Source organism: Pleurodeles waltl, chromosome 4_2, assembly GCF_031143425.1.
Source record: "Pleurodeles waltl isolate 20211129_DDA chromosome 4_2, aPleWal1.hap1.20221129, whole genome shotgun sequence".
In the NCBI taxonomy this organism is placed as follows: Eukaryota; Metazoa; Chordata; class Amphibia; order Caudata; family Salamandridae; genus Pleurodeles; species Pleurodeles waltl.
The window spans coordinates 834,301,032-834,327,706 of NC_090443.1; the positions used below are offsets into that span (position 1 = coordinate 834,301,032).

Below are 26,675 nucleotides of genomic sequence, written 5' to 3' on the forward strand. Positions count from 1 at the left end.
TTTGTCGTTTTGGTCTTGTTTTGTTTAGATAAATATTTCTTATTTTTCTAAACCTGTGTTGTGTCATTTTGTAGTGTTTTCATTACGTTTCTGTGTGTGTTTTGGTACAAATACTTTACACCTAGCACTCTGAAGTTAAGCCTACTGCTCTGCCAAGCTACCAAAGGGGTAAGCAGGGGTTAGCTGAGGGTGATTCTCTTTTACCCTGACTAGAGTGGGTATCCTTGCTTGAACAGGGGGTAACCTGACTGTCAACCAAAGACCCCATTTCTAACAATAACACATTGACAATGGTGTTAACTGCAGGTAGTTTACTGCATGCCTCTATGAAATTACAGAAAAATACTTGTATGTATCATGTGCAACTTAATTGCAGGTCTTCTGTCAAGAACACCTATTCCATTAAAATATGTTAGGGGTATATTAGAGAAAGTTTCTCTTAAAGAAATTTTAAAGAAGTTTGAAGGAACATATTTCTGACAAAGGAGAAAGGATAGTTCATTTGGGGAGATAAAATTATTGTGCTTCAAGATATAAAGGATACAGTAATCATTATTCACACAAGGGAAAATGGCCATTGTTCCTACAAAAATGATTGAGGGTCATGTGTTAGTGGCCAGGTATGTGCATGGACTGGGGAAAGGTATGTAAGGGAATGTTTTCAATGTGAGGGGCAGAAAAAACTCAGAAAACTTTATAACCCCCCCCCATGTTGAATAAAAAAAGCAAGTATACTGTGAGAACACGTCCATTTTGACATAGTTAGCTACCTCTGAACCAGCAATGGTAGTGATATGTACTTTGGAGTGATGACTGATATGTTTGCTACGTTGCCAGAAGTGAAGATAATTGATAGGACTATAACTGATGATTGTTTTGAGGCTTTTTCAAGTGTTTTTTAAAAGAAGGTACACCACCATGTTTAGATGACTTTTTTTAAATGAGGGATTATTTAATAGACTTGGTCGTTGAACACAAGGTGACTTTGTTGTATTACCCAACTGAAAATGGGCAAATTGAGAGGTTTAATTGTGTTATTAAGAGGACTATAAAGTTGGTCATGGCAAGAGGTTGGCTTTAGGAGAAGGAAGTTAAAAACATTCTGTAGATTTTTTGAGTCACTTCAACCGATTAGACAACAGGATTAAGTCATTTTTTAATTGTGAGAGAAATGGCTTAAACAATTAATAACCATATTTCCATACATTAACGGGCAAAAGAAGTAAGAATTGGTGTGGGAAAGTGGGTCAGGGTTAAGAAGGGAGTCAAAGTGACCAAAGGGAGATCAGGGTCCTATTGGTCTAAGACTAGTACTGATGTGTGTTTGGAATTGAGGAAAACTGAGTCACAGAAGGTGTGGCATAAGAGTCAAATGGCAGTTTGTAGGGATGATGAAGAAGTAGATACATGACTTAGATAGTTTATGGCTAAAAAGATAATGTGTGGAGGAGGTGTTGATGAATTGGTATCTTAAAGTGATCTTGATAGTGATAACTGTGTTTTCAAAACTGAGCAGTGACCAGCACAAAGGAGAGATGTATGGCAACAGGTTTATTTTTTGCATACTATAGTTCATTACAGGAAAGACAGAGCATCTCTATGTTGCTGCTCATTCTGTGCTAATGTCGTTTTTAAATATGATTTATTATAAAGGTTTCGAAAATGTCTTTGCAACAAATTACTAACTCGTTTGGGTTTTTTAATTTTGCTCTACAGATTTCGCTATTATTCTTCATGTCTGCAACCATGTTAGGGAATATAGTATATTCTGCCATAAGAAAAAGATATTGCATGTCAACTGGGAATTCTTTGGAGCACATTATCCTACATGTTGTCTTTCCTGATAGAGAAATAATCACTGTTTCAGATATTCACCAATCCTATCAGAGCAGAGGAGGGGTCCAGCTCGTACATCACTGGAGAAAATATCATGGTGACTGATATTGACACGAGAAATGATGACATCAGAGTTCAACTGAAGACATACCCACTTCATGGTACCATTGAAGCACATGGTGTCATTTTAAAAGAAGGAGATACTTTTACTCTCGAAGACCTGCAAACTTTTAAAGTTAGGTAATTACACTTGCTCGATGTTTTTCTATAACATTAAGACTGTTATATATTTTTATAAAATATACAAAACCCTATTTAGTAAACCTGCTTGAAAAGAAATAATCAATATGTCATTAATTTAAGTTAAGTTTACGCTACTTCTGATTTCCAGTAGACTACAACCACCCGCTCACTGCCTCCAGAGCAAGAATATCTAATACCAGAATTGCAACTGCTGGTACAGGCTGTGAACTTTGTAGAGTTGGTTCGATGTCACTTGCACTTACTTGACAGTGCATTTGTTTTTCAGAGATGAGTTTCTCGCTGCGTGTCGTGGCCATTCGTTTACTTCCTCGGTCAGGACTGCCCTGGCTCACATGTCACTCTTAGGCAGGAAACTGTGGTGCTAGTCGCCTTGCCTTAGATATGATGGGCTGCTCTCACTGGGTCTGATAGTTCTGTGGAGATGGGCCACTTGGTCAAAAGTAAAAGCCAGCAGGGCAAGCTGAGGCTTTGTCGATACAAGCTTGGCACTTCCCCAACTCTAAATTAGATAGGGATACTGGGCATGACGTGGCAGGAGAACATCAATGTATACTGGATCTTCTGCTCTACAAAACCCCAAATGATCCCCATACAGTAGAGATGAAATTAAAAGGTGAATGTGGAAACGTAATGCCGGTGGTCATAAATTCAGTCATAAATTGTAACATGTTCATGTTTAGTTTAGGCTTGTGGGAGAAAATTATTTTAGGGTACTGGCCAGCTATATGCTTGGCATTTCTCCAAACTCTGTTGGGGCCATATAGAGATTAAACTGCTAAAACATTATTCATCTAAACTGCAATATTTAATGCACGTTTGGACCACACAAGAACCACTACTTCGGGGTCCTAAAGAGTGGGATGAAATGCAAGTCCCTTGTCGTGGTTGCTGGCATCAAAAGCCACTGATAGATCAAGTGCCCCAGAAGACAAATGGCACCATAATGCAATACTGATTATACAACAGCCTGTGCCCTGTGGCGGACGAACTGGTACACTCCGAGGATAGTCAAATTGACACTCTGCCTTGAACCTGATCAGCATCTAAAAATAACTCTCAAAAATATATTTTTCAATAACATCCTCCATAAAGGGATGGTTCACGTTTGACCTATAGTTGTTGCACTTTGTAAGGCCGAGGTGAGTTATCCTAACAACCAAACCTACATATCACGCAAATAACAAATCCGTAAATATTATTTGTACTGAAACCAGGCAATACCATTTGCAGATAACTTCAAAAGAATGCAAAATGTCACTGTTTTAAAGCTGAAAAGTCAGTTTTACTTTGGACAGTCAAGAAAGGAGTTGGTTAAAAGAGCGATTCAATGAAATGAGAACCTTGTATTTTCATGGGCCTGGAAGTCGGGAGTCAACTATCCATATTCCCTAGTTGGTGTCATCCATATGGTTCCACTTCACTAACATTATTTAGTTAGACTTTTTAATATATGAACTTGTTATTGTTCAAAAGTAGTTACGTTCTCAGTTTAGTACGTGATGTTGCTATTGAACACAGCAATATAACCAATCCGATAAAGATCAAAGCGTTTTAGTAATCTTGTCACGCAATATTAACGAACGATGTTCATAATTGTATTCAAAGGTACCAGCATGATGATTCAGAAACATATGAAGATACAGTTATATTTACTGCAACAGATGGGTTCGGTGCTGCAGATGGAGTGTTGAGAGTGCAGGTAATGAAGCGCGTGAGCTAGATTTTAATTAGAATATATAATAAATGTATCAGTAAATACATAACTACAGTAAAGTAGTTTATATATTTGCATTCATAAACAGAATATTTCAAACTTTAAAAAGTTAATTAACTAAAGGATTTCTAAATATTCACCCATATGTCTGCTTGTCTATTCATACAGTTATCTGTTCATGAGGTACAATCTATCTATCTATCTATCTATCTATCTGTCTATCTATCTATCTATGTGCCATCTCTCTACAACCATTATTTTTTTCTAGGCGTACTTTAATTGTCAGGAAATCACTTCTCAGTTGTTTCTTCTCAATACCATGTGCACTCACTTTGTCATGTGATGGTGAGGCTGCAGCAGAGATGAGGCATGCCCAGTGCTACATTTGTAAAAGAAAGAGTGCCAGTGCTGCAGCTCTGTTCAGAAGATAACGGCTGGTAGGATTTAACATCGGCACGCCGGATAGCAAGGATGATAGTCTTTAATCCACTACTAGTCTTTCCTTACTCACTTTTCTCATTCTTGCAGGTTGCTGGTTTGTTTCTGATGGTTTTGCCATCTTTTTCTTTCTTTGTCTTTCTGATATGCGCATTTTTTCTTCTCTTGCACTTAGTAAATATCTGCTAGAGAAAAATAAGTGCCATCCCCCAAAATAAGTGCTACTGCCTCCCCACTGGAAAACATCAGTTTAAATTAAGTACTGGGCATGCCGATTGTAGTCATTTACTGCAAGCCAGGGTGTTAACCATAGCAATGTGAAATACCAACCCCCACCGCTCTGATTAGGGTAGACAATAGAGAAGATTTTATAGCGGATCATTAGAGTTTTGCACAGTGGAAAAACAATTGTACAATGCAGGTGCTACCACTGTGCTAAAGTAGCAGTTCCTATCAAATCAGAACAATATAAGTGTCCAGTATGAAGCGGGAAGGAAAATTAATGTTGGACAGACACCCTAAAAAAAATAAGTACACACATTGGTGGAAATGGCCCTCTTAACAGGGTCACCCACAAACTTTTTGCTTTCCTCCTTCTACTTTTGCTAGATTTATGCTTTGTTGCCCTTAAGACTCTGTGCACTTTACCACTGCTAACCAGTTCTATAGTGCTTGTGCTCCCACCATAAAACATGGTTTAATTGGTTTATACCCAATTGGCATATTTAATGCACTTGTAAGTCCTTTGTAGGGTGGTCTACCATATACCCAGGGCCTGTATATCAAATGCTGCCATTGGCCCTGCAGCACCTATTGTGCCACCCACTAAAGTAGCACTCTAAAACTTGTCCCAGGTCTGCCATTTCAGTCTGAATGCAATGTCACACTGTCCGGTCTAGTTGGGATTTAAACCCATTTGACAAGCCTTAAACTTCTCTTTTATTACATATGTGACCCCTACACTGGGGGTGAGGAGGGGGGAGGGGGGAAGTGCTGAGCATATCCCCACTTGCACCTGAATAGGATATGTCCTGTCTGCTCACAAAGGCCTTACGGTCCTGCATTGCCACTACAGCCAGCTTTGAGCCAGGGCAGTCAGGAAACTCGAAGAACTTCAAAGAACCTTTCTGAATACTTGTTAAACTCACACCTGTACCCAGCCTGAATGAGTCCTGAACCCCCAAGTAGTCTACATTCACTCCTGGACCTTTGGTTGTAATGCTAAAGGTGACTAGATGTCTGTGGTTGGTGCTTTTATCTTTTAGGCACTATTTTGAACCTTAAACTTTAATATTTCATAATTCTGGTTCTACAGATTGGATTTTTGTCATTTTGATGTCAAATAATTTATTCAAATGTACTCTTTGTAAAAAAAATTGTTGTGGATTTTTTCTTTTGTTGTGTTTTTCACTTTATTACTGTTTGTGTACCGTGTAACAACTTTACACATTGCCCCTAAGTTAAGCCTGGCTGCTTTTGTGCCAAGCTATCCAGGGTTAAGCACAGGGTAATTTAGTGACTTTTTGTGGTTCACCCTGCAAGGGATTGTGGCTGTTGCCCCACCTGGGGCATTGAAAAAAACAAGTAATCACAACCTTAATTCAGTCACTGTCCCAAGGGGAAGGGTGTTTGGGATAAAACAATAAAAGAGAGACTTGCATCACAGAGTCTGCTGCCTTGTGGCACTGCACAGGAAAGTCTGCACTCCCTGGACCTTTTAGTGTTGGTGTGGGTTGGTGCAATAGAAACAACAAAAATTTGTTTACTAACAATTCTCAGCATTTAGTGTTTAAACAGATATTTACAATAATACCACTTACAGGCTTCATAACAAATAATGCTTGAGAGCGGGTACAATTCAAAAGTCAGCTGGAGTTTCTGCCAGTTACCCAATAACCCCATTTCTCACACACATTTAAAAGAAATAGTCAAAAACAGCTTAGCAAAAAACCTTTTAACAAAGACACATATCTGCTCTCTAGGTGTCATCTGGCTTTCCTATGGTTTTCTGCCCGTGAGACAAAACAAGTTTGAACAAGGGCTGCATCCTATGTGGTAGAACCAGTGGCCTAGTTAGAGGTCATCTGCGGTGGACCCTGTGGAAGCCTTGGCTATAGGGAGACATGAAATGTTGACACATGCCCTGAGACCTGTGGAACTGTAGGCGAGACCAGGAATGGCTTTCCCAGCATCAAGAATTATTGTCACTTAGTCAATCTTCTGCATTCTGGAGGACTATACAAGGCACCACACCTTCCAGAAAAGGTATGACTTACCCATCTTTCGAGTTCTGTTTTTAGATGCTCGGATCTTTTTCTACCACCTTTGGAGGGTTTGCAGGATTACTGCAAAAAGCATAAAGCCATATATAGCCCTCATCGGCTACAGCCACCTGGCTTACACCACTGGAGAGATCTGAGAACCAAAAGATTTACTGTATCTGAATGAACTGATTGGTGCGTAGTGGAGCATATGAGACTCTCGTCCCATATGTGGAGTTGTCTCCAACCCAGAAGTTGTGTCAGTGGAAGATGACTCTGCCTGCATGTGCTGCAGTGGGGAATCACCTATGGGCTCATCAAAGTACGCCAGCTCTGTGCATTTCATTTTATTAAAGGTTGGGCTCAGGACAGACACCACAGAATAGTTGCAGTTTGAGGACTCACAATGTGGACCTGCATGTGGAAGTATGATCTCACAAAGAGCTATCTGAATTTAAATGGTTCGAATTTGCAGGACTGGCCTGTTAATGAGTGCCATTAGGTATCTGGAAATTTGTGACCCATTCTGGTCCTATGTAGTGCCACCACAAAGTACTATTATTTTTTCATTACTTTGCGCCTTCTTTTTTTCAGTACAGCCATGGCATCTTAGAAATGTTAATACATGCTCTTGTGGGGCTATTTCCTGGGTTTCTAACTCACCCTACTTGATTATTGTGTGGCTGTATTCTGAGTTTCACTCTTTATTGTCTGTAAGTCAATGTTCTGATGCACTGCCACATATCAAGGAAGGCTTTCAAATCTACTAATTAATAGGGCTATGTACCAACAGAGACAAAACCAGTCATCAACTAACAACCTTCAATTCTACAAAAACATGTATATATGACTTGTGAAATAAAACAATGGAACATTGTGCTTTCAAACTTGCCAGCAACAGGCACCCCAAAAAGAGGGTCTTTGGGACTAAAGTTCCAGTGCCATACAAATCAATAAAAGATTACTGTTGCTTTCCTGATTAATAGTGTTATGGTCGTTATGATTCTACGGAGAAGTGTAAACTCTGTTAATGTTGATACATGTATTACTTGGAATAAGGCCTCAGTCGGTCTATGTAGGGTGTTTCTTTGTGTCACACACTCACCTGGTTTCGACCGTGGACGCAATACTGGACCACCAATCCCACCTGGGGCAGTGAAAAAAACAAGTAATCACATCCTTAATTCAGTCACTGTCCCAAGGGAAAGGGTGTTTGGGATAAAACAAGAAAAGAGAGACTTGCATCACAGAGTCTGCTGCCTTGTGGCACTGCACAGGAAAGTCTGCACTCCCTGGACCTTTTAGTGTTGGCGTGGGTTGGTGCAATAGAAACAACAAAAATTTGTTTACTAACAATTCTCAGCATTTTGTGTTTAAACAGATATTTACAATAATACCACTTACAGGCTTCATAACAAATAATGCTTGAGAGCGTGTACAATTCAAAAGTCAGCTGGAGTTTCTGCCACTCCCAAAAATCCCTTAACATACAATGTTCAGTACAAACTCAGATGTATAGATTTTGCCTCTCTAGTCTTTTCAATTTCTTGATACAAAACTGGTCAAGAATTACTGACATGGGGACCTTCAGTTCTGATGCAATTAAATTTCGGAGCACCCGTGAGTTAAAGTATCCAGAGTGATAGAAGTTTTAGAAATGTAGAAACAAAAAATGTCTGATTTCTAAGAACGTGTTTTCACTTGCAAAGAACTTAGTCTTGGCTTATTCTTAAACTTATCTTCGGATTAGTGTGCACTAACCTGAGGACCAAGTACTTAGCATTGTCTTTAATTCTTCAACTGGAATGCAGAGACAGATTGGAGACTGTGCTGCAAGAAGCTCAAGAGGAGGTGTAATCGTAGCTCTGGATGCAAAGACACTGGAATCTTTGACGGAGTCAGGATCATAGGATCAACAGAAAAGCTTGGAAGCCTCAAGCACTGGAGGGTTCTGGGTTACTCAGAAGGTGAGTGCAGGGAAGATGCTTGTACAGGACTGGAACGAGGCCAAGCCCCGACTCAGGTTCATATGGGATATTTAAACCTGATGGGAGAGACTGTTCCAGAAAGGCACATGGCTGACATGGAAGGCCAGAAAGTTCCAAATGAAACATGGAAGAGAGCAGATGCGGAATCAAAGAGCATAAGCTGTTGGAGTCAATAGCTCACAGCAGTTGGCAACAATAACCAAGGTAGATGGAATAAATAAGCATAAATGGTTTCACTCAGTGGTATTGGCAGATGGAGCTAATTAATCAGGAAACAAGTTGTTCCCTTACAAGAGTGCAAACAGAGGGAACAACGGTACAGGAGGCTCAATGGGGAGAAGAGCTCTGGGAGGGGGACCATAGGTTGCAGAATGCTGTGAGGTGCCACAGGGGAAAACAACATAAGACCTGTGCACCAAACCCACGGTACAAACTGCACAAAAGAGGGGGTTGTGACAGTTCCCCACACAAGGAACGTCCTATGGGACATGGTTTGTCTGGGCAATGAGCATGAAAAGAATGAATCAAGTCATGGGCATGAACACTGCTGTCTGGTTCCCAAGGCTGTTCTTCAGGACCATACCCATTCCAATCAAATAAATAAAACAAATGGCCATTAACATATTGTGACTTAAGGATTCTCTGTAACTCAAATTCTTGATGACTGTTAGAAATGGGGTTTCTGGTTGGCTAGGGTATGCACCTCAGCCAGGCAGAACTTACCCACTCTAGTCAGGGCAAGGGAGTTACACGTCCAAGATAACCCCTGCTCACCCCCTTGGTAGCTTGGCACGAGCAGTCAGGCTTAACCCGGAGGCAATGCGTAAAGCGTTTGCACAACACACACATACATGTGACGCAATATCCCCACCACAAAGGAAACACAACACCAGATTATATGAAAATACACTGTATTGTACACAACGTAATTATTAGACCAACATCACATAACAGTACTATCCTGCTACCTTAGCAGTTGTCAGAACGTTACACATTAGTTACTCTGCAAACTAGCAGTAGTCACACATAACACACAGGTTACTCAATATTCTGCAACATAAGCAGTAGTCAGGAAACACGTTATCACATTAGAACACTTGTCATAAGCATATCATAAAACGCCCATAGTAGGAACATTAGAAAACCTATGGCAAGTTAAACAAACATATTAGCAAGTCATGTCCATAAAAGGAACATGTGCACATATATGTAAAAGCATCCTAGAACAGGTAGGCAATAAATCACAATTAGCAAGGTCTGTAGAAAGAACTTGGATTATAATATTATTAGTCTGTTTAAAAGTACCTGGTGAAGGATAAAGGCACCTTCTGTGCCCCGAAGACAAGGAAGAAAGGGGCCCCCAGCGCTCCTCTGCGCAGTGAGGGGGCCTCCTCAAAGTCCGGGGGAGGAGGAGGGCGGCACGCACCCCCTCGGTACGGCTGACGGGCCCCTCCAGGGGCCCGCGATCACTGGGGGCCCCCCTGGGCCTCCACCGGCCCTCCTGAGGGGGGCCCAGGTCGCCCAATACGCCTTAAAGGTAGAGGGGGCGATCGTGCCCCTAGGGCAGTGACCGGGGAGAAGGGAACTCCCGTTCCTCCCCATGTCCTGCGTGCCCGGGGGCAGCCGCCCTTGTCCGCGGTGCGGCCGCCCCAAAAGGAAGTATCAGGAGCAGGGACCTCCGTTGAGGTCCCTCGCCGGCTTCCTGCAGCCGCTGCACCCGGTCTGGTGCACGGACCGCTCCTCTGCCGTCCCTTGTCCACGAGGGAGGCAGTTTTGAAAGCGGGTGCCGGCGTGTGCCCTGGGGGTGCTCCGCAGAGCGCGCGTCACCCGGGGGCACGACAGGAGCAGCCCCGCTCCTCTCTTCACTCCAGCCAGTGCCCCGGGGGCACAATGAACAGCGCGGTCCCGGTGACTGTCTCCGATGCGGCGCCCGGGCCGCGGCGGTGATTCTGCACCACAACGAAAGCGCTGGGGAGGGCGCGAAGGTCCTCTCCTAAGCCCGGGTTGCGGCGGTGATTTTACCGGCATGGAGGAGCGTGTTTTCAGCTCCAAGAAGAGGCGCTTTCCAAAGCGCTAATTTTGGCAAACTTTTGAAACACTACTCGTGTTTCAAGATCCATGCAGGGGTCAGGGGCACTGCACCCTGCCCCTGGGGAGCAGAATCCCTAGAACAGGGCCACAGATGGAGGCCCCAACACAGGCCAGCACAAAGGGGGGTGCAGGCTGGGTGCAAGTCCTTCTCAGCCACCAGGCAGGTTACAGGTCAGCACAGCAGCAGCAGTCCATGGCGGTTCCTGGTGAGTCCTTCCAGTAGTCTGTGTCCAGTTCCAGGTAAGTTCAAAACGTCTCCAAATTGTGGGGAAAATTCCCCTGTACTTATAGTCCTTTTTTACAGTGTTTTACAATGTTAGGGAGAGGAGGTTCCAGCCAGTTACAACTGGTTCTGGGAGTGCCCCCTCTCTCCTTTCAGCACAGGCTCCAAACATCAGTGGGGGGTTAACGACCCTATTGTGTGAGGCCAGGGCACAGTCTTTACAAATGCAGGTGTGCCCCGCCTCTCCCTTCTCTCAGCCCAGGAAGACTATTCAGTATGCAGATGCACCTCTGTGACACCTCCACCCTCCCTGTGTACAGGCTGTCTGAAAAGTATGCACAAAGCCCCAACTGTCACTCTGCCCAGACGTGGATTGGAGTCAAGCTGCAAAACACCAGAATTATAAGCACAGATAAATGCGCACTTTCTAGAAGTGGCATTTCTGTGATAGTAATAAAAAATACACCCACACCAGTAAGCAGTATTTATTATCACCATCACAACCATACCAAACACGCCTACGCTACCCCTCATAAATCAGACAATACCCCTTACACATAAGGCAGGGCATTTCTAATGCAATCCTATGAGAAGGCAGCACTCACAGCAGTGAGACACCAAGTTAGGCTGTTTGTCACTACTAGGACAGGCCATCCAATATGGCACATGTCCTGCCTTTCTACATACATGGCACCCTGCCCATAGGGCTAGCTAGGGCGTACTTTAGGGGTGACTTACATGTAGTAAAAGGGGAGTTCTGGGCCTGGCAAGTAAATTTAGATGCCAGGTCCCTGTGGCAGAAAACTGTGCACACAGGCCCTGCACTAGCAGGCCTGAGACAGGTTTGAAAGTCTACTTCAGTGGGTGGCGCAAGCAGCGCTGCAGGCCCACTAGTAGTATTTAATTTACAGGCCCTGGGTATAGAGATACCACTGTACAAGGGACTTATAGGTAAATTAAATATGCCAATTAGGTATAAGCCAATCATACCAACTTTAGATGGGAGAGCACCTGCACTTTAGCACTGGTCAGCAGTGATAAAGTGCTCAGAGTCCTAGAGCCAACAGCGAGAGGTCAGAAAAACCAGGAGGAAGGAGGCAAAAAGACTAGGGATGACCATGCGTATGCCCAAAAGTCCAACACAACCCCCTACCAGCCAAAATCCAGGGGAGAACAGTCAATACCTTGATGTACTTTCCTGATTGGGGCGATAGAACAAGGACCCAGGCCCACAACAGCAGGGGCATGTTCCAGTTCTAAGCTTTCCTGACTCCACTGGGATCTCTCTGTCAATGCGTCCCAGGCAGCCTAGACCAACCCACGGGGATTCTCTAGCTGCCAATGGCCAGAACCAGGCCCCAGGCCATCTAGGAGCCTCTGGTCTCTGAAACCATAATGAGTGGGGGGCGGTAGCCCCAGGTGCAAAGCAACCTGTCTCCACTCCATTTCTGATCAGTTCAGGGGCTCTACCCTGCCACTGATCCACCAACCTAGGGTCCGCACCCATAGGTTCTACAGGGGTTAGAGGCGAGGCTCTCCTCCCTCTACCCCTCCTTCTAGGATCCCGCCCTCCTCTCCTAGGAGGGGTATCACCAGAATCCACACTTGCCAGGGTGCTGGGTACAGCAGCCCTGCACAACTTTCTCGCCAGCCCAGGATCACTACCTGGCGACTGACCACCCAACCTAGGGACGACACCCTTGGGTTGCACCGGGGTCCGGGGCGGGCTTCCCCCTCCCTGAACCCCACTTCCAGAGTCCTGCGTCTCCCCACCTCGGGAGAAGCCACCAAAAGTTTCACACAGGGGGGTGAGCACACTAACCGCCCCCCCAACCAGATCAGAGTTTACCCCCTGAACCTGTCTATCTAGTCCAGGGACGACACCCTTAGACTGGACCATTGCCCAGCGAACCAGGACTTCCTTGGGAGCACACCTACCCCCTACCAGATCAGAGTTTACCCCCTGAATCTGGCAATCCAACCCAGAGTCACTACCCTGCGGTTGAGCCACTGCCTGGCGCACCAGGACTTCCTTGGGAGCACACGTACTCCCCATCAGGTCAGAGTTTACCCCCTGAACCTGATCATCCAACCCAGAGTCACCACCCTGCGGTTGAATCATTGCCTGGCGCACCAGGACTTCCTGGGGGGCACACCTACCCCCCACCAGGGAAATACTTTCCCCAAGGGCCACACAAGAGTCTGACTGGCGCAGGTCTCCTGACCTCTGCCCATCTGACAGAGTCTGGATTCCCCCCAGCCCAGAAATGGTCTCACCAAGGTCATTCCTGGGGGGCTCTGCTCTCCGAGCTGACCCCTGACTCTCCAGTGGGGCCCGCAGCCCCCTCTCAACCCTATGCCTGGATTTCCGCCTCCTCCGCTGTAGAGCGAGACTACCAGACACCAGGACCAGCGGAACGCTATCACCAGCCACCCGCCTAAGTCCTAATGACAAAATGGGATCCTTCTGAACAGCTGGCCCTACGGCACAGGTTAGGCTCACCTCCTGGCGTTCACTCATGGAACCTTCAGGGGCCTGGGACGGTATCTTGGGCACCTTGGGCGTCAGCCCAGCCCCATTCCCTCTCCTCAGAGACGGGACATGGGGTCCCTCACCCATCCCAGTCCACTGGGACCTACCTGGGACTCTCCATTCCTTTCCCACCACACCTTGTTGGGAAACACCTAGACCACTCTCATTAGGAACACCCCCTAATGTCACACCAGACCCTCTGGTACGCAACCAGAAGTCTGCCTCCTTTGCAAGCTCCCTGGGGTCACAGAGCTCACACACTGACAAGTGTTGGCGTAACTCTGAAAAACAACAACGAAACAGGTGCTCTCTGAGAATCAGATTAAACAGCCCTTCAAAATTGTTTACTGTGCTACCCTTCACCCATCCATCTAGTGCAATGCAGCAATCCTCCACAAACTCCTCCCAAGACTGGTGGGACAGTTTCTTACCACCCCTAAACCTTTTTCTGTATTCCTCAGGGGAAAAACCATACTTCACAATCAGTGCGTTCTTCACAGCGGAGTACCCCTCCCTGTCACTCTCTTCTAGAGTCAGTAGGGCATCCCTCCCCTCCTCAGGAATAAAACTCCCTAGGCCAGTTCCCCAATCCTTCTCAGGGATCCTGCGCTCTACCAGAGCCTTCTCATATTCCTTTAACCACTGACGTATGTCACCCCCCTCTTGGAACCTAGGTACCAGATCTATGGGTATGTGAGGAACATCTTTGCTACAGCACTGTACATTGCTGCCACCACTGGACTCCACCTGCAACGCTGGTGAGTCCAGAACCTTCAGACTGCGCTCTAGAGCGGGTCTTTCTCTGGCAAAGGCCCTCTCTGCCTCTGCCATTCTCTCCTGTACTAAGGCCTTCTCTACCTCAGCCCTTCTCTCCTCAACAGCTAGGCGCGCTAACTGCAACTTCAGGTCCCTCTCTTCCCGCCTATCTCTTAGCCCATCAGGCGTCAAGGAATGAGAGGTAGCCCTGCTTCTTACCCTGGACCCAGCAAGGGACTCCCTACCACTGGGGCCTTCCCTGTCAACTGGCGTCCCCAACCGGTCATTCTCACCCTCCTGATCAGTCTCTCTACCACTCTCTAGGGATGAGGTCTGGGAGCCCTCCCATTGGGAACCCTCGCTACACTCAGGATCCTCTGGGTACCCCCTACGCCCACTCCCTCCCTGGGTAAATGTCACAAACCTTTCAAAGAAATTCAGAGATCTCCTGAGGTCCCCTTCTACAGGCAGCCCTCTCTCTCTACAGAACCCCTCTAATTCCCCCTGCGTGTAAAACGGCAGGTCCTCTAAATCAAAGGTAAGCCCCATCTTGAAAAGGTACAAATAACTCAACTGTGACAATCACAGTACCCAAGCGTGAGAACTGAAAACAGGAAAAATGACCAAAGAGAGAAAGTTAAGAGAAGCCAAACATGTGATGGTCTAAACGCAATCCTTGTAGTGAAATACTGAGTCACAATGGTATTGTGCAAGCGCAAGTCCTATACTCACCGCTGACTTCCAATGTTAGAAATGGGGTTTCTGGTTGGCTAGGGTATGCACCTCAGCCAGGCAGAACTTACCCACTCTAGTCAGGGCAAGGGAGTTACACGTCCAAGATAACCCCTGCTCACCCCCTTGGTAGCTTGGCACGAGCAGTCAGGCTTAACCCGGAGGCAATGCGTAAAGCGTTTGCACAACACACACATACATGTGACGCAATATCCCCACCACAAAGGAAACACAACACCAAATTATATGAAAATACACTGTATTGTACACAACGTAATTATTAGACCAACATCACATAACAGTACTATCCTGCTACCTTAGCAGTTGTCAGAACGTTACACATTAGTTACTCTGCAAACTAGCAGTAGTCACACATAACACACAGGTTACTCAATATTCTGCAACATAAGCAGTAGTCAGGAAACACGTTATCACATTAGAACACTTGTCATAAGCATATCATAAAACGCCCATAGTAGGAACATTAGAAAACCTATGGCAAGTTAAACAAACATATTAGCAAGTCATGTCCATAAAAGGAACATGTGCACACATATGTAAAAGCATCCTAGAACAGGTAGGCAATAAATCACAATTAGCAAGGTCTGTAGAAAGAACTTGGATTATAATATTATTAGTCCGTTTAAAAGTACCTGGTGAAGGATAAAGGCACCTTCTGTGCCCCGAAGACAAGGAAGAAAGGGGCCCCCAGCGCTCCTCTGCGCAGTGAGGGGGCCTCCTCAAAGTCTGGGGGAAGAGGGGGGCGGCACGCACCCCCTCGGTACAGCTGACGGGCCCCTCCTGGGGCCCGCGATCACTGGGGGCCCCCCTGGGCCTCCACCGGCCCTCCTGAGGGGGGCCCAGGTCGCCCAATACGCCTTAAAGGTAGAGGGGGCGATCGTGCCCCTAGGGCAGTGACCGGGGAGAAGGGAACTCCCGTTCCTCCCCATGTCCTGCATGCCCGGGGGCAGCCGCCCTTGTCCGCGGTGCGGCCGCCCCAAAAGGAAGTATCAGGAGCAGGGACCTCCGTTGAGGTCCCTCGCCGGCTTCCTGCGGCCGCTGCACCCGGTCTGGTGCACGGACCGCTCCTCTGCCGTCCCTCGTCCACGAGGGAGGCAGTTTTGAAAGCGGGTGCCGGCGTGTGCCCCGGGGGTGCTCCGCAGAGCGCGTGTCACCCGGGGGCACGACAGGAGCAGCCCCGCTCCTCTCTTCACTCCAGCCAGTGCCCCGGGGGCACAATGAACAGCGCGGTCCCGGTGACTGTCCCCGATGCGGCGCCCGGGCCGCGGCGGTGATTCTGCACCACAACGAAAGCGCTGGGGAGGGCGCGAAGGTCCTCTCCTAAGCCCGGGTTGCGGCGGTGATTTTACCGGCATGGAGGAGCGTGTTTTCAGCTCCAAGAAGAGGCGCTTTCCAAAGCGCTAATTTTGGCAAACTTTTGAAACACTACTCGTGTTTCAGGATCCATGCAGGGGTCAGGGGCACTGCACCCTGCCCCTGGGGAGCAGAATCCCTAGAACAGGGCCACAGATGGAGGCCCCAACACAGGCCAGCAAAAAGGGGGGTGCCGGCTGGGTGCAAGTCCTTCTCAGCCACCAGGCAGGTTACAGGTCAGCACAGCAGCAGCAGTCCATGGCGGTTCCTGGTGAGTCCTTCCAGTAGTCTGTGTCCAGTTCCAGGTAAGTTCAAAACGTCTCCAAATTGTGGGGAAAATTCCCCTGTACTTATAGTCCTTTTTTACAGTGTTTTACAATGTTAGGGAGAGGAGGTTCCAGCCAGTTACAACTGGTTCTGGGAGTGCCCCCTCTCTCCTTTCAGCACAGGCTCCAAACATCAGTGGGGGGTTAACGACCCTATTGTGTGAGGCCAGGGCACAGTCTTTACAAATGCAGGTGTGCCCCGCCTCTCCCTTCTCTCAGCCCAGGAAGACTATTCAGTATGCAGATGCACCTCTGTGACACCTCCACCCTCCCTGTGTACAGACTGTCTGAAAAGTATGCACAAAGCCCCAACTGTCACTCTGCCCAGACGTGGATTGGAGTCAAGCTGCAAAACACCAGAATTATAAGCACAGATAAATGCGCACTTTCTAGAAGTGGCATTTCTGTGATAGTAATAAAAAATACACCCACACCAGTAAGCAGTATTTATTATCACCATCACAACCATACCAAACACGCCTACGCTACCCCTCATAAATCAGACAATACCCCTTACACATAAGGCAGGGCATTTCTAATGCAATCCTATGAGAAGGCAGCACTCACAGCAGTGAGACACCAAGTTAGGCTGTTTGTCACTACTAGGACAGGCCATCCAATATGGCACATGTCCTGCCTTTCTACATACATGGCACTCTGCCCATAGGGCTAGCTAGGGCGTACTTTAGGGGTGACTTACATGTAGTAAAAGGGGAGTTCTGGGCCTGGCAAGTAAATTTAGATGCCAGGTCCCTGTGGCAGAAAACTGCACACACAGGCCCTGCGCTAGCAGGCCTGAGACAGGTTTGAAAGTCTACTTCAGTGGGTGGCGCAAGCAGCGCTGCAGGCCCACTAGTAGTATTTAATTTACAGGCCCTGGGTATAGAGATACCACTGTACAAGGGACTTATAGGTAAATTAAATATGCCAATTAGGTATAAGCCAATCATACCAACTTTAGATGGGAGAGCACCTGCACTTTAGCACTGGTCAGCAGTGATAAAGTGCTCAGAGTCCTAGAGCCAACAGCGAGAGGTCAGAAAAACCAGGAGGAAGGAGGCAAAAAGACTAGGGATGACCATGAGTATGGCCAAAAGTCCAACAATGACCATCCAGGGTTATGGGTGGAGGAGGATCAGAACAGGTTTTTATGATAGGGTTTAAGGAGAGATACAAGAAACACAGGGCGAATGGGTAAATCTTCTGGCAGTTGGAGTTTTAACTGCCACTGGGTTACCTATCTTTTCTATTGGGAAGGGACCCACATATCTGAGTTGAAATTTTACGGGGACTCTGTAATCACAGGTTTTTTATGGCAAGACAAATCTGATCTCTGCTTTTGTTTGTAAGCTGGTTGTTTTTGGCGGTGTTTGTTAGCATTTTTCGCCAATCTTGATTTGGCCTGCTGCAAGCGTGTTAACACCTCTTGTTGTGAGTTAGATAGATATTGTAGAAAGTCTTGTAGAGCACGTACATTTTCAGAAGGTATGACAACATTTTCAGGTAACATAGGTGGATGGGAGCCTGATACACAATAGAAGGGGGATACCTCAGTGGCAGAATGTTGTGAGTTGTTGTATGCAAATTAAACAGATGGTAATAAGGAGCACAGTGTCTCTTCCAGTACCTGACTCACCAGTTCTGTCTGCCCATCAATTCGAATTTTGATGTCCAAGAATGTGCAAAGACTGCGCTAAAACCGGGAAATTAATTGCAGGCCTCTGTCATAAATAATGACAGAAGGAAGGCCATGTAACCACATGATTTACTAAACAAATAACATGGAGAGATTCTTGGCATTGGGTATCTGTTTTAGGGGTACAAAATATGCCATCTTAGAAAAGTGGTCAGCTACTACCCAAATAGTATTATAGCTATTGGAGTTGGGTAAATCTGTGATAAAATTCATACTAATTGTAAGCCAAGAATGTGGGGGTTCTGGCAGAGTTCGTAAGAAACCCAAAGGGGCTAAATGAGATGAATTGTTCTGTGAACTAATTGTGCAGGTCTGAACATAATCATGCACATACCTGGACAGTGCTGGACACCAAAACCATTGCTGACAGCTAGAGTCTTGTGAATTTCAGGGTGTCCAGATAGTGGGGTGCGTTGGCGCAAAGTCAATGATTCTTGTCTTAATTCCTTTGTGGGAATATATAGAGGTTCCGTGATAAGGAAGATCATTATGGATAAAGTTATCCTTGCCAGTTACCCAAGAGGCTATGTCCTCCTGGCTCATGCTCTGCCTAATCTTGTTCAGGAATGATTCTTGTTTGCATATGTTTGGTAGCTTTGATGTTTTGAAGTGTCTGTTTCTCAGAGTTCTGACTTGAGTAACCCCACCTAGATAACAATTTGGCATTAGACTGGTGTGTGCCTAGATGACAGGTAATGATGAAATTGTATTCACTGAAAAACAATAACCACCCACTTGTCCAGGAGTCAATGCCTTTAATGACCATTGGAACTGAAGATTATATATAGTAATGGTGTGTTGAACTCCTAGCAAATATTTCTGCCACTCTTGAAAACACTATTTAATTGCCAATAATTGTTGTTCGGCAAACATATAGATCTGTTAAACTGGCAACAATATTTGGAAAAAGAAGGCAACTGGGTGCATGTGTCCTCTTGTGCTGTTGCAATAGAATACCTCCTACTGTTAATAGAGAGACATGTGCCTCTACAAATTAAGGCAGTGTGGCGTATGGATATCTGAGTACCGGGCCATGGTACATTTCTCCTTAAGCAAATTAATGCATCACTGGCTTCCTGGGACCAGAAGAAAGACACCTTTTTTCATAAAAATCTTTTAATTGGGCTCACAATGTCAGAAAAATGGGTGATAAATTGTATACAAAAGTTTGAAAAACTCATGAATCTTTGTATCCCTTTAACTATGGTTGGTCCTAGCTAGTCCAAAAAATGGGGTTTTGGTTGGCAGTCAGGTTACCCCCTTTCAAAGCAAGGACCGTCACTCTAGTCAGGGTAAGGAGAATCACCCTCAGTTAACCCCCGATCACCCTCTTGCTAGCTTGGCACAAACAGGCAGGCTTAACTTACGATGCAATGTGTAAAGTGTTTGTACCAACACACACAGTAACTCAGTGAAAACACTACAAAATGACACCACACAGGTGTAGAAAAATAGGTAATATTTATCCAAACAACACAAGACAAAAATAACAAAAATCCAACCTACACAAGTCAAGTTATGAATTTTTAAAGAATAAGAGTCTTAAATCCTTTAGAAAACAGTGAGAACACTATCCAATCGCATGGTGTCAAGAAACCGCGCTGTGTGGGGCTTGCATCGTTAACAGCAGCCGCTGTGGGTATTGCGTGTCATTTCCCTAGCCATGTTGCTTCGATCTCCCAGCCACGATGCAGGTGGAGCGTCAATATTAGCCACGAGGCAGGCGGCGCATCGCTTTTCAGCTGCAAAGCAGGTGGTGCATCGAAAGTTTCCCCTCACGGTGGTCTTTGCATTGATTTCTGTCCTTTTCCACCAGCTACACCTTTCAAGGGCCCAGAGACAGGTTAGGGCACCACTTGGCAGGCAGGACTCTCAGCAGAAAGCCCAAGTGCTGGCAGAGAGAAGTCTTACTGTCCCTGAGACTTCAACAACAGGACGCAAGCTCAGTTTCAAGCCCTTGGAGATTCATCACCAGTGGGAAGTCACACAAAAGTCAGTCTTTGTCCTCTCTCAGGTAGAAGCTGCTACTGCAGGCCAACCCAGAAAAGCACAGTTACAGGCAAAGGGGCAGTACTCCTCCTACAGCTTCTCTAGCTATTCTCCTTTGCAGAGGTTCCTCTTGGTTTCAGAAGTAATCTAATTTCGAGGGGTTCGGGTGCTCTTCTTATTCCCATTTCTACCTTTGAAGTAGGCCTACTCCAAAGAGAAGTCTGTTGTTTTCAAGATCCTGCCTTGCCCAGGCCAGGCCCCAGACACACACCAGGGGGTTGGCGACTGCATTGTGTGAGGGCAGGCACAGCCCTTCCAGGTATAAGTGACCACTCCTCCACTCCCCTCAGCCCAGATGGCTCATCAGGATATGCAGACTACACCCCAGCTCCCTTTGTGTCACTGTCTAGAGGAGAGTTGCAAACAGCCCAACTGTCAAACTGACCCAGTAAGGAAATCCACAAACAAGCAGTTGCAGAATGGTTTAAACAAGAAAATGCCTAATTTCTAAAAGTGGCATTTTCAAACAACACAATTTAAAAACCAACTAAACTAAAAGATGTATTTTTAAATTGTGAGTTCAGAGACCCCAAACTCCACATCTCTATCTGCTCCCCAAGGGAGTCTATACTTTAATCATATTTAAAAGCAGCCCCCATGATAACCTATGAGAGAGATAGGCCTTGCAACAGTGAAAAACAAATTTGGCAGTATTTCACTGTCAGGACATATAAAACACATTAGTATATGTCCTACCTTAAACATACACTGCACCCTGCACATGGGGCTACCCGGGGCTTACCCTAGGGGTGTCTTAGATGTAAGAAAAGGGACGGCTTAGGCCTGTCAAGTGGGTACGCTTTCCAAGCTGAATTGGCAGTTTAAAACTGTACTCATAGACCATGCAGTGGAAGGTCTGAGCCATGTTTACAGTCTACTAAGGTGGGTGGCACAACCAGTGCTACAGGTCCACTAGCAGCATTTGATTTACAGTTCCTGGACACTTCTAGTGCACTTTACTAGGGACTTACTAGTAAATCAAATATGCCAATCATGGATAAGCCAATGTACACATATAATTTATACAGGGAACACTTACCCTTTAGCACTGGTCAGCAGTGGTAAAGTGTCCAGAACAAACAATACAGCAAAAGCAGATACCAGCACACAGAAACAACATGGGAAGTAGAGGCAAAATGTTAGGGGAGACCATGTCAATTATGCCGAAGCTAACACGATGTATCCCAAGAATTCATCAGATTGAATATGGAATTTAAATTTTTCCAGTTTGTCTTAAAAAGCATTCTCTCCGAGTCTTTGTAGTACCTTTCTGGCATGACCTAATTGTTCTGTCATGTTTTGTGAATAAATGAGGATTTCGTCAATGTATACTACCACGCATTAGTCCAGTATATCTTGCAGAACTTTATTTAAAAAATACTGGAATGCTGCAAGGGCATTACATAACCCAAATGGCATGATTGTGTATTCAAATAATGTGAATTTAGTTTGGAAGGTTGTTTTTCAACTCATCACACTCTTTTACACTAATAAAATGGTATGCACCATGCAATTCTAATTTAGCGTATACAGCAAACTTCCAAACCTGATCGAGCAAGATTGGGATTATAGGCAATGAATATCTGTTTTTTGCAGTAACTTTATTTAACACCCTATAGTCAATGCATGCCCATAACTCGCCATTCTTTTTCGGATTGTAGAAGAACGATGAAGATGCATGAGAGGTAGAATGACGGATGAATCCCAGGGTTAACAACTCATCTAGGTAGTTTTTTAGATGTGTTGTCTCTGGTTCAAAGAGAGCATAGACATTACTGCAAAGGAGTGCTGCATCTGGAATTAAGTCAATGTGGCAATCATATTCCCCATGGGGAGGTAATTGCGTAGCTTATTGTTCATCAAAGACATCTAAAAAATCCTGATATTCTACAGGAAGTTCTATCATAAATTCTTGTTTTAGGCCTGCACATGTCAAAGGAGATAAAACGTCCTGTGACACTTTATACTATTGGTTCGACAATAGTGGGAACCAAGGGTGACAAGGTGGAGGGACCAATCAATGAAGGAATTATGAAGTTGAAGCCAGGGGACCCCTAATATTGTGCCTAAGGTGGGTGTATCAATGAGATCAAAGGTCAGGGTCTCTGTATGCCCATTCTCACATACTAGAGTTACAGGGGCTGTTTTATATGTGTTCATCCCAGAAGAGAGCTCAAAGCCATCCACAGCTCTAACCAGTTCAGGTTCGTGTTTCTGAAAGTGTGGTACATGTAAAGGACTAGCCAAGGCTAGGTCTAAGAAATTTCCAGTAGCCACACAATCTAGTTCATACCTTTCACTGTTGGGGTAAAAGTATTAGGGTGACTAAAATTGTAAAATGTCATGGAACTTTGTGTAAAGAGTTTGCCAAGTAATGGTTGAACCCTGTGTCACCTGGGATCTCTAGTTTATCTGCATAAAATCATACATAATAGCAACATTCTTTCGAATTCCTTTTGGTTTGACTGCACACTCACAAGCATAGTGCACTGCCTTACCACAATACAAACTGAGGTTTAACTCTTTTCTTCAGTCTTTTTCCCTGGCAGTCAGATTACCATGCAAGCCCCCCTTTCTGCATATGTTCTGTATTTTCCTGATTCTTGGACTCCGTCCCTTTTTCACACGGCATGTATTACTAACAGTTTAGGTTCTCCTGAGGCTGTTCCCCCTCACATTCAATTAACCGACGAACTAACTGAATAACTAAATCACTGAAATTGGAGCAATCTGATGGGGGATCCACAATGTGTGCCAAGGAATCTTTTGATACCTCACAAAATGACATTTTGGGAATGCTGTCAGAAGATGGTTTGTCCACTCCCACTGTGGGATATACAAAAAGCTTTGATGCATCTACCTTTTCTACTGTATGAAAATCAGTTGTTACACAAGAAAAGATTTCTAGTGTTTTGTTAGTTTTTTTTACAGACTTTATGGGAGTGTTTGTGTTTGAAATTCTAATTTAAGCAGTGTGCCAGTTTTAAACCCAGTACAATATTGGCCTAGTAGGGGGTCTGCTATCCTCATCAAAAAGACACAGTCCTGAAGATGGTCTCACTGATTTACTACAACTGAGACCAAAAGGGTGACACATAACCCAACTTCCTTTTTATAAATAATCTTTGTGTTGAAGAACTTTGTACATTTGTGTATACAGTTTCTATTTCTATGCTGGAGAGAGGCAATTTGGTTCTATTCTTGAGTACACATTGTCAATGTACTTTTGAGATTTACGTCTTAAAACGCTTGAATTATCTTTATTTGTTCTAAAATATAATTTTGAAAACATACCTACCTGCTTGTGCATGCATTCATTGTTTCATTTTGTATACGAGTTAAATAAGCGTTTATTTCAGTTTGATGTTACATTTGGACATCATAAATTTATAACAAAACTCTGTTTTTAAGTAAATCCCTTGTTGGCACCTTTACTTTTGTACTCAAAGGAATCTTTTAAGTAATCTCTTAGGGCCAGATTTATCAAGCGTTTTTGCATTCGCAAACGGTGCGATGGCCGTTTGCAAATGCAAAAATGCCTTTCATTATGTATGAAAGGCATTCGCTATGCAATTTTAAGGAATCGCTAAAATAGCAATTCCTTAAAATTGCGACCCCGTTTAGAGAATCGCAAATTGCGATTCTCTAAATAAGAAATCGCAAATAAGGAATCCTTATTTGCGATTTCTTAAGCACATGTATCAAGCTTTTCCTTAATGCGAATTGGGCATTAAGGAATCGCAATTACCACCAAATACAATTTGGTGGTAACCAAGCGCAAATTTTAAAATGCATTAAAAATGCATTTTTAAAATTGACACGTAACGCACACATGCCCCTTTGGCATGTGTGTGACTTACATGTCCTAAAATAATTTTTTGGGGTGCAGCAGAGGGGGCATTAGGCTCCCAGCACCCTGGGGTTTGCATTTCCCAAATTGCGAATTCCAGTTAGGAATTCGCAATTTGGGAAATGTAAAAAATTTCAAATATGGGCCACAGGCCCATCGGTGCAAGGGGGTCTGAATCGCTATTTGCGATTCAGTAATAGCATTTGCGATTTTTAAGAAATCGCTATTACGGAATCGCAAATATAAGATGCATACCATTTTGCAACTCTAAAATAGAGATTTCTTAAAAATCGCTATTAGAGAATCGCAAAATGGATTCTTGATACATCTGGCCCTTAGTCCTCTATAAAAGAGGGAGATTGTCTAATTATTTGGCCATTGGGTTTCTGTAACCAGTCTACAAAAAGTTGTAATATAGTCAGAAGATCCTTATTGCCCTGACCTGAGTTTAATAACTCATTATCACTAGCCTAAACAAAGGTGTCTTTAGCAAAGAGACAGCACATTGTCTCTTTAAACCTTCCAAAATCATGTAAGACCGGGTCATTATTTTCATTGAGTGGGATAGCCCAGTTAGCAGCTGTGCCCTCGAGATAGGATATGATAAAGGCAATCTTAGCTGTGTCTGAAGGAAAGGCTGCTAGTTTCCAGGGCACTGACTCCAGAATGCATTGAATTTAATACTATCTCCAAAGAACCTTTCAGGTGGAGCCAGAGGCACAGGGGCTGGAGTGAGTACAGTGATATGAACCGGATTAAAAGTTTAGGTGTGGGAAATACTGCAGGGATTTCCCATATCGCCAAAATGCACGGGTTATAGAACGGGACATGTACCTTTGAAGTCCCCCCTGCTGCTACAACAGATAACCAGGGTGAATGGTTGGAGCGATATCAGACTAGCTCATCCTTAAGGAACAGATTTGCCTATCGCAAGGATTGATCTTCACTTTGAACATCAGACATTGCCCTTGCTAATTCTAATGCACCTGAAGTGACTTCTGACAGGGCCAGAGCTAAGTCTTGAACATGTAATTGATCATCCATATCGTCTGAGCGAGGCAAAGTGAGAGACTTGGCCTTCTGTCACACACTCACTTGGTTCTGATCTTGGAGATGATGCTGGACCTATAATTTGCCAGGGACACAGAATGAAACAAGTAACCACTACCTTAATTCATTCATTACCCCTGAGGGGGAGGGGGGTTGGGACAAAACAAGAAAAGATAGACTTTCATCACTGGGTCTGCTCTGCTGCCTTGCAACACTGCACAGGAGGGTCTGTACTCCCTGAGCCTTTCTGCTCTGCTGCCTTGCAACACTGCACAGGAGGGTCTGTACTCCCTGAGCCTTTTAGTTTTGATGTGGGTACAGTGCCATAGAAACATTAAGAAGAGCTGTTCACTAACAGTCTTCAGCATATAGGCCCTCATTATGAGCTTGGCGGTCTCAGGACCACCATGTTGATGGCGGTGGTCGTACCGCCGACGGCCCGGCGGTGAAGGCCACCAAATTATGACCATTGCAGTCTTCCAAACAGAACACAGCCAGACTACCACCAGTGCCGACAAGCTGCCGCGGATGGCAATAGGCACCTTTAGGCCGGTGGGGAGCATGTTACCGCTGGACATATTATGAGGCTGCACACTGCCAGGCTTTCCGCTGTGATCGCACCAAACCAAAACCCTGGCAGAAACGAACTCTATAAAAGGAAACACTCACCTTCTGGAACACATACCTGCCTGGAGCCACCATGGAGCCTGAACTCGAAGTCCTCACACTGCTCCTGCTCGCACAACGACTCTGGAACCAGCAACGGCGACAAAGACAACAACCGTAAGTACACACACCTAACACACAGTGGAGGGAAAGGCATTACTACACATGCACACACAACACACATATCTGGGACTGCTTGTAGCAGACACACACACACACACACCCATATGAATACACACACACACCTAAACTACACACACCAAGGCCAACACACACACATGCCATACACACACCAACCTGCACACACAGGACTGCCACTGTCCAACACAATCATACACAACACCACTGACTCACACATCACAACCGCAACTACACAAATGCTACAACAAGCACACTCACTGCACACCTCCACATGACAACACATACATACAACACATAACAACACCACACAACCAATCAACACTATCACGCTGCCATACAACAAACCATTTGTCACACCATGCACACACCACATACAACGCAAAGGACATAGCCAACACCACAAACACAGACACATGCACAACAACCACACAAGGGCACACAACACCACTATTACACATTCCAACACAAACTATACACAATTTGGCTATACACATGCATGTACCAAACACAAACATATCCAACACAGAAAACACAGCAATGACAGCGGGACTAACGGCGGGGCCACACACACACATGCAGCCCAGGCACAACAGCTAGCACAACCAATTCTCACACATCTCACACACACACACACAAACCAAAGCCAACAAAAACTAAACAGCTTGTAGAAAGAAAAGAAGGACAAGA

At 45.1% G+C, this 26,675-nt stretch overlaps 1 protein-coding gene across 2 annotated transcripts in view; it reads left to right on the forward strand.

The window, feature by feature from the left end:
• Window positions 1-26,675, forward strand: part of LOC138293366 (FRAS1-related extracellular matrix protein 1-like) — an 892,846-nt gene that overhangs the window by 199,554 nt on the left and 666,617 nt on the right. For both annotated transcript variants that reach the window (XM_069232561.1, XM_069232560.1), the window contains exons 14-15: window positions 1,868-2,076; window positions 3,706-3,799. In XM_069232561.1, the coding sequence (XP_069088662.1) occupies window positions 1,868-2,076; window positions 3,706-3,799 (303 nt within the window). The remainder of the gene's footprint in view (window positions 1-1,867; window positions 2,077-3,705; window positions 3,800-26,675) is intronic.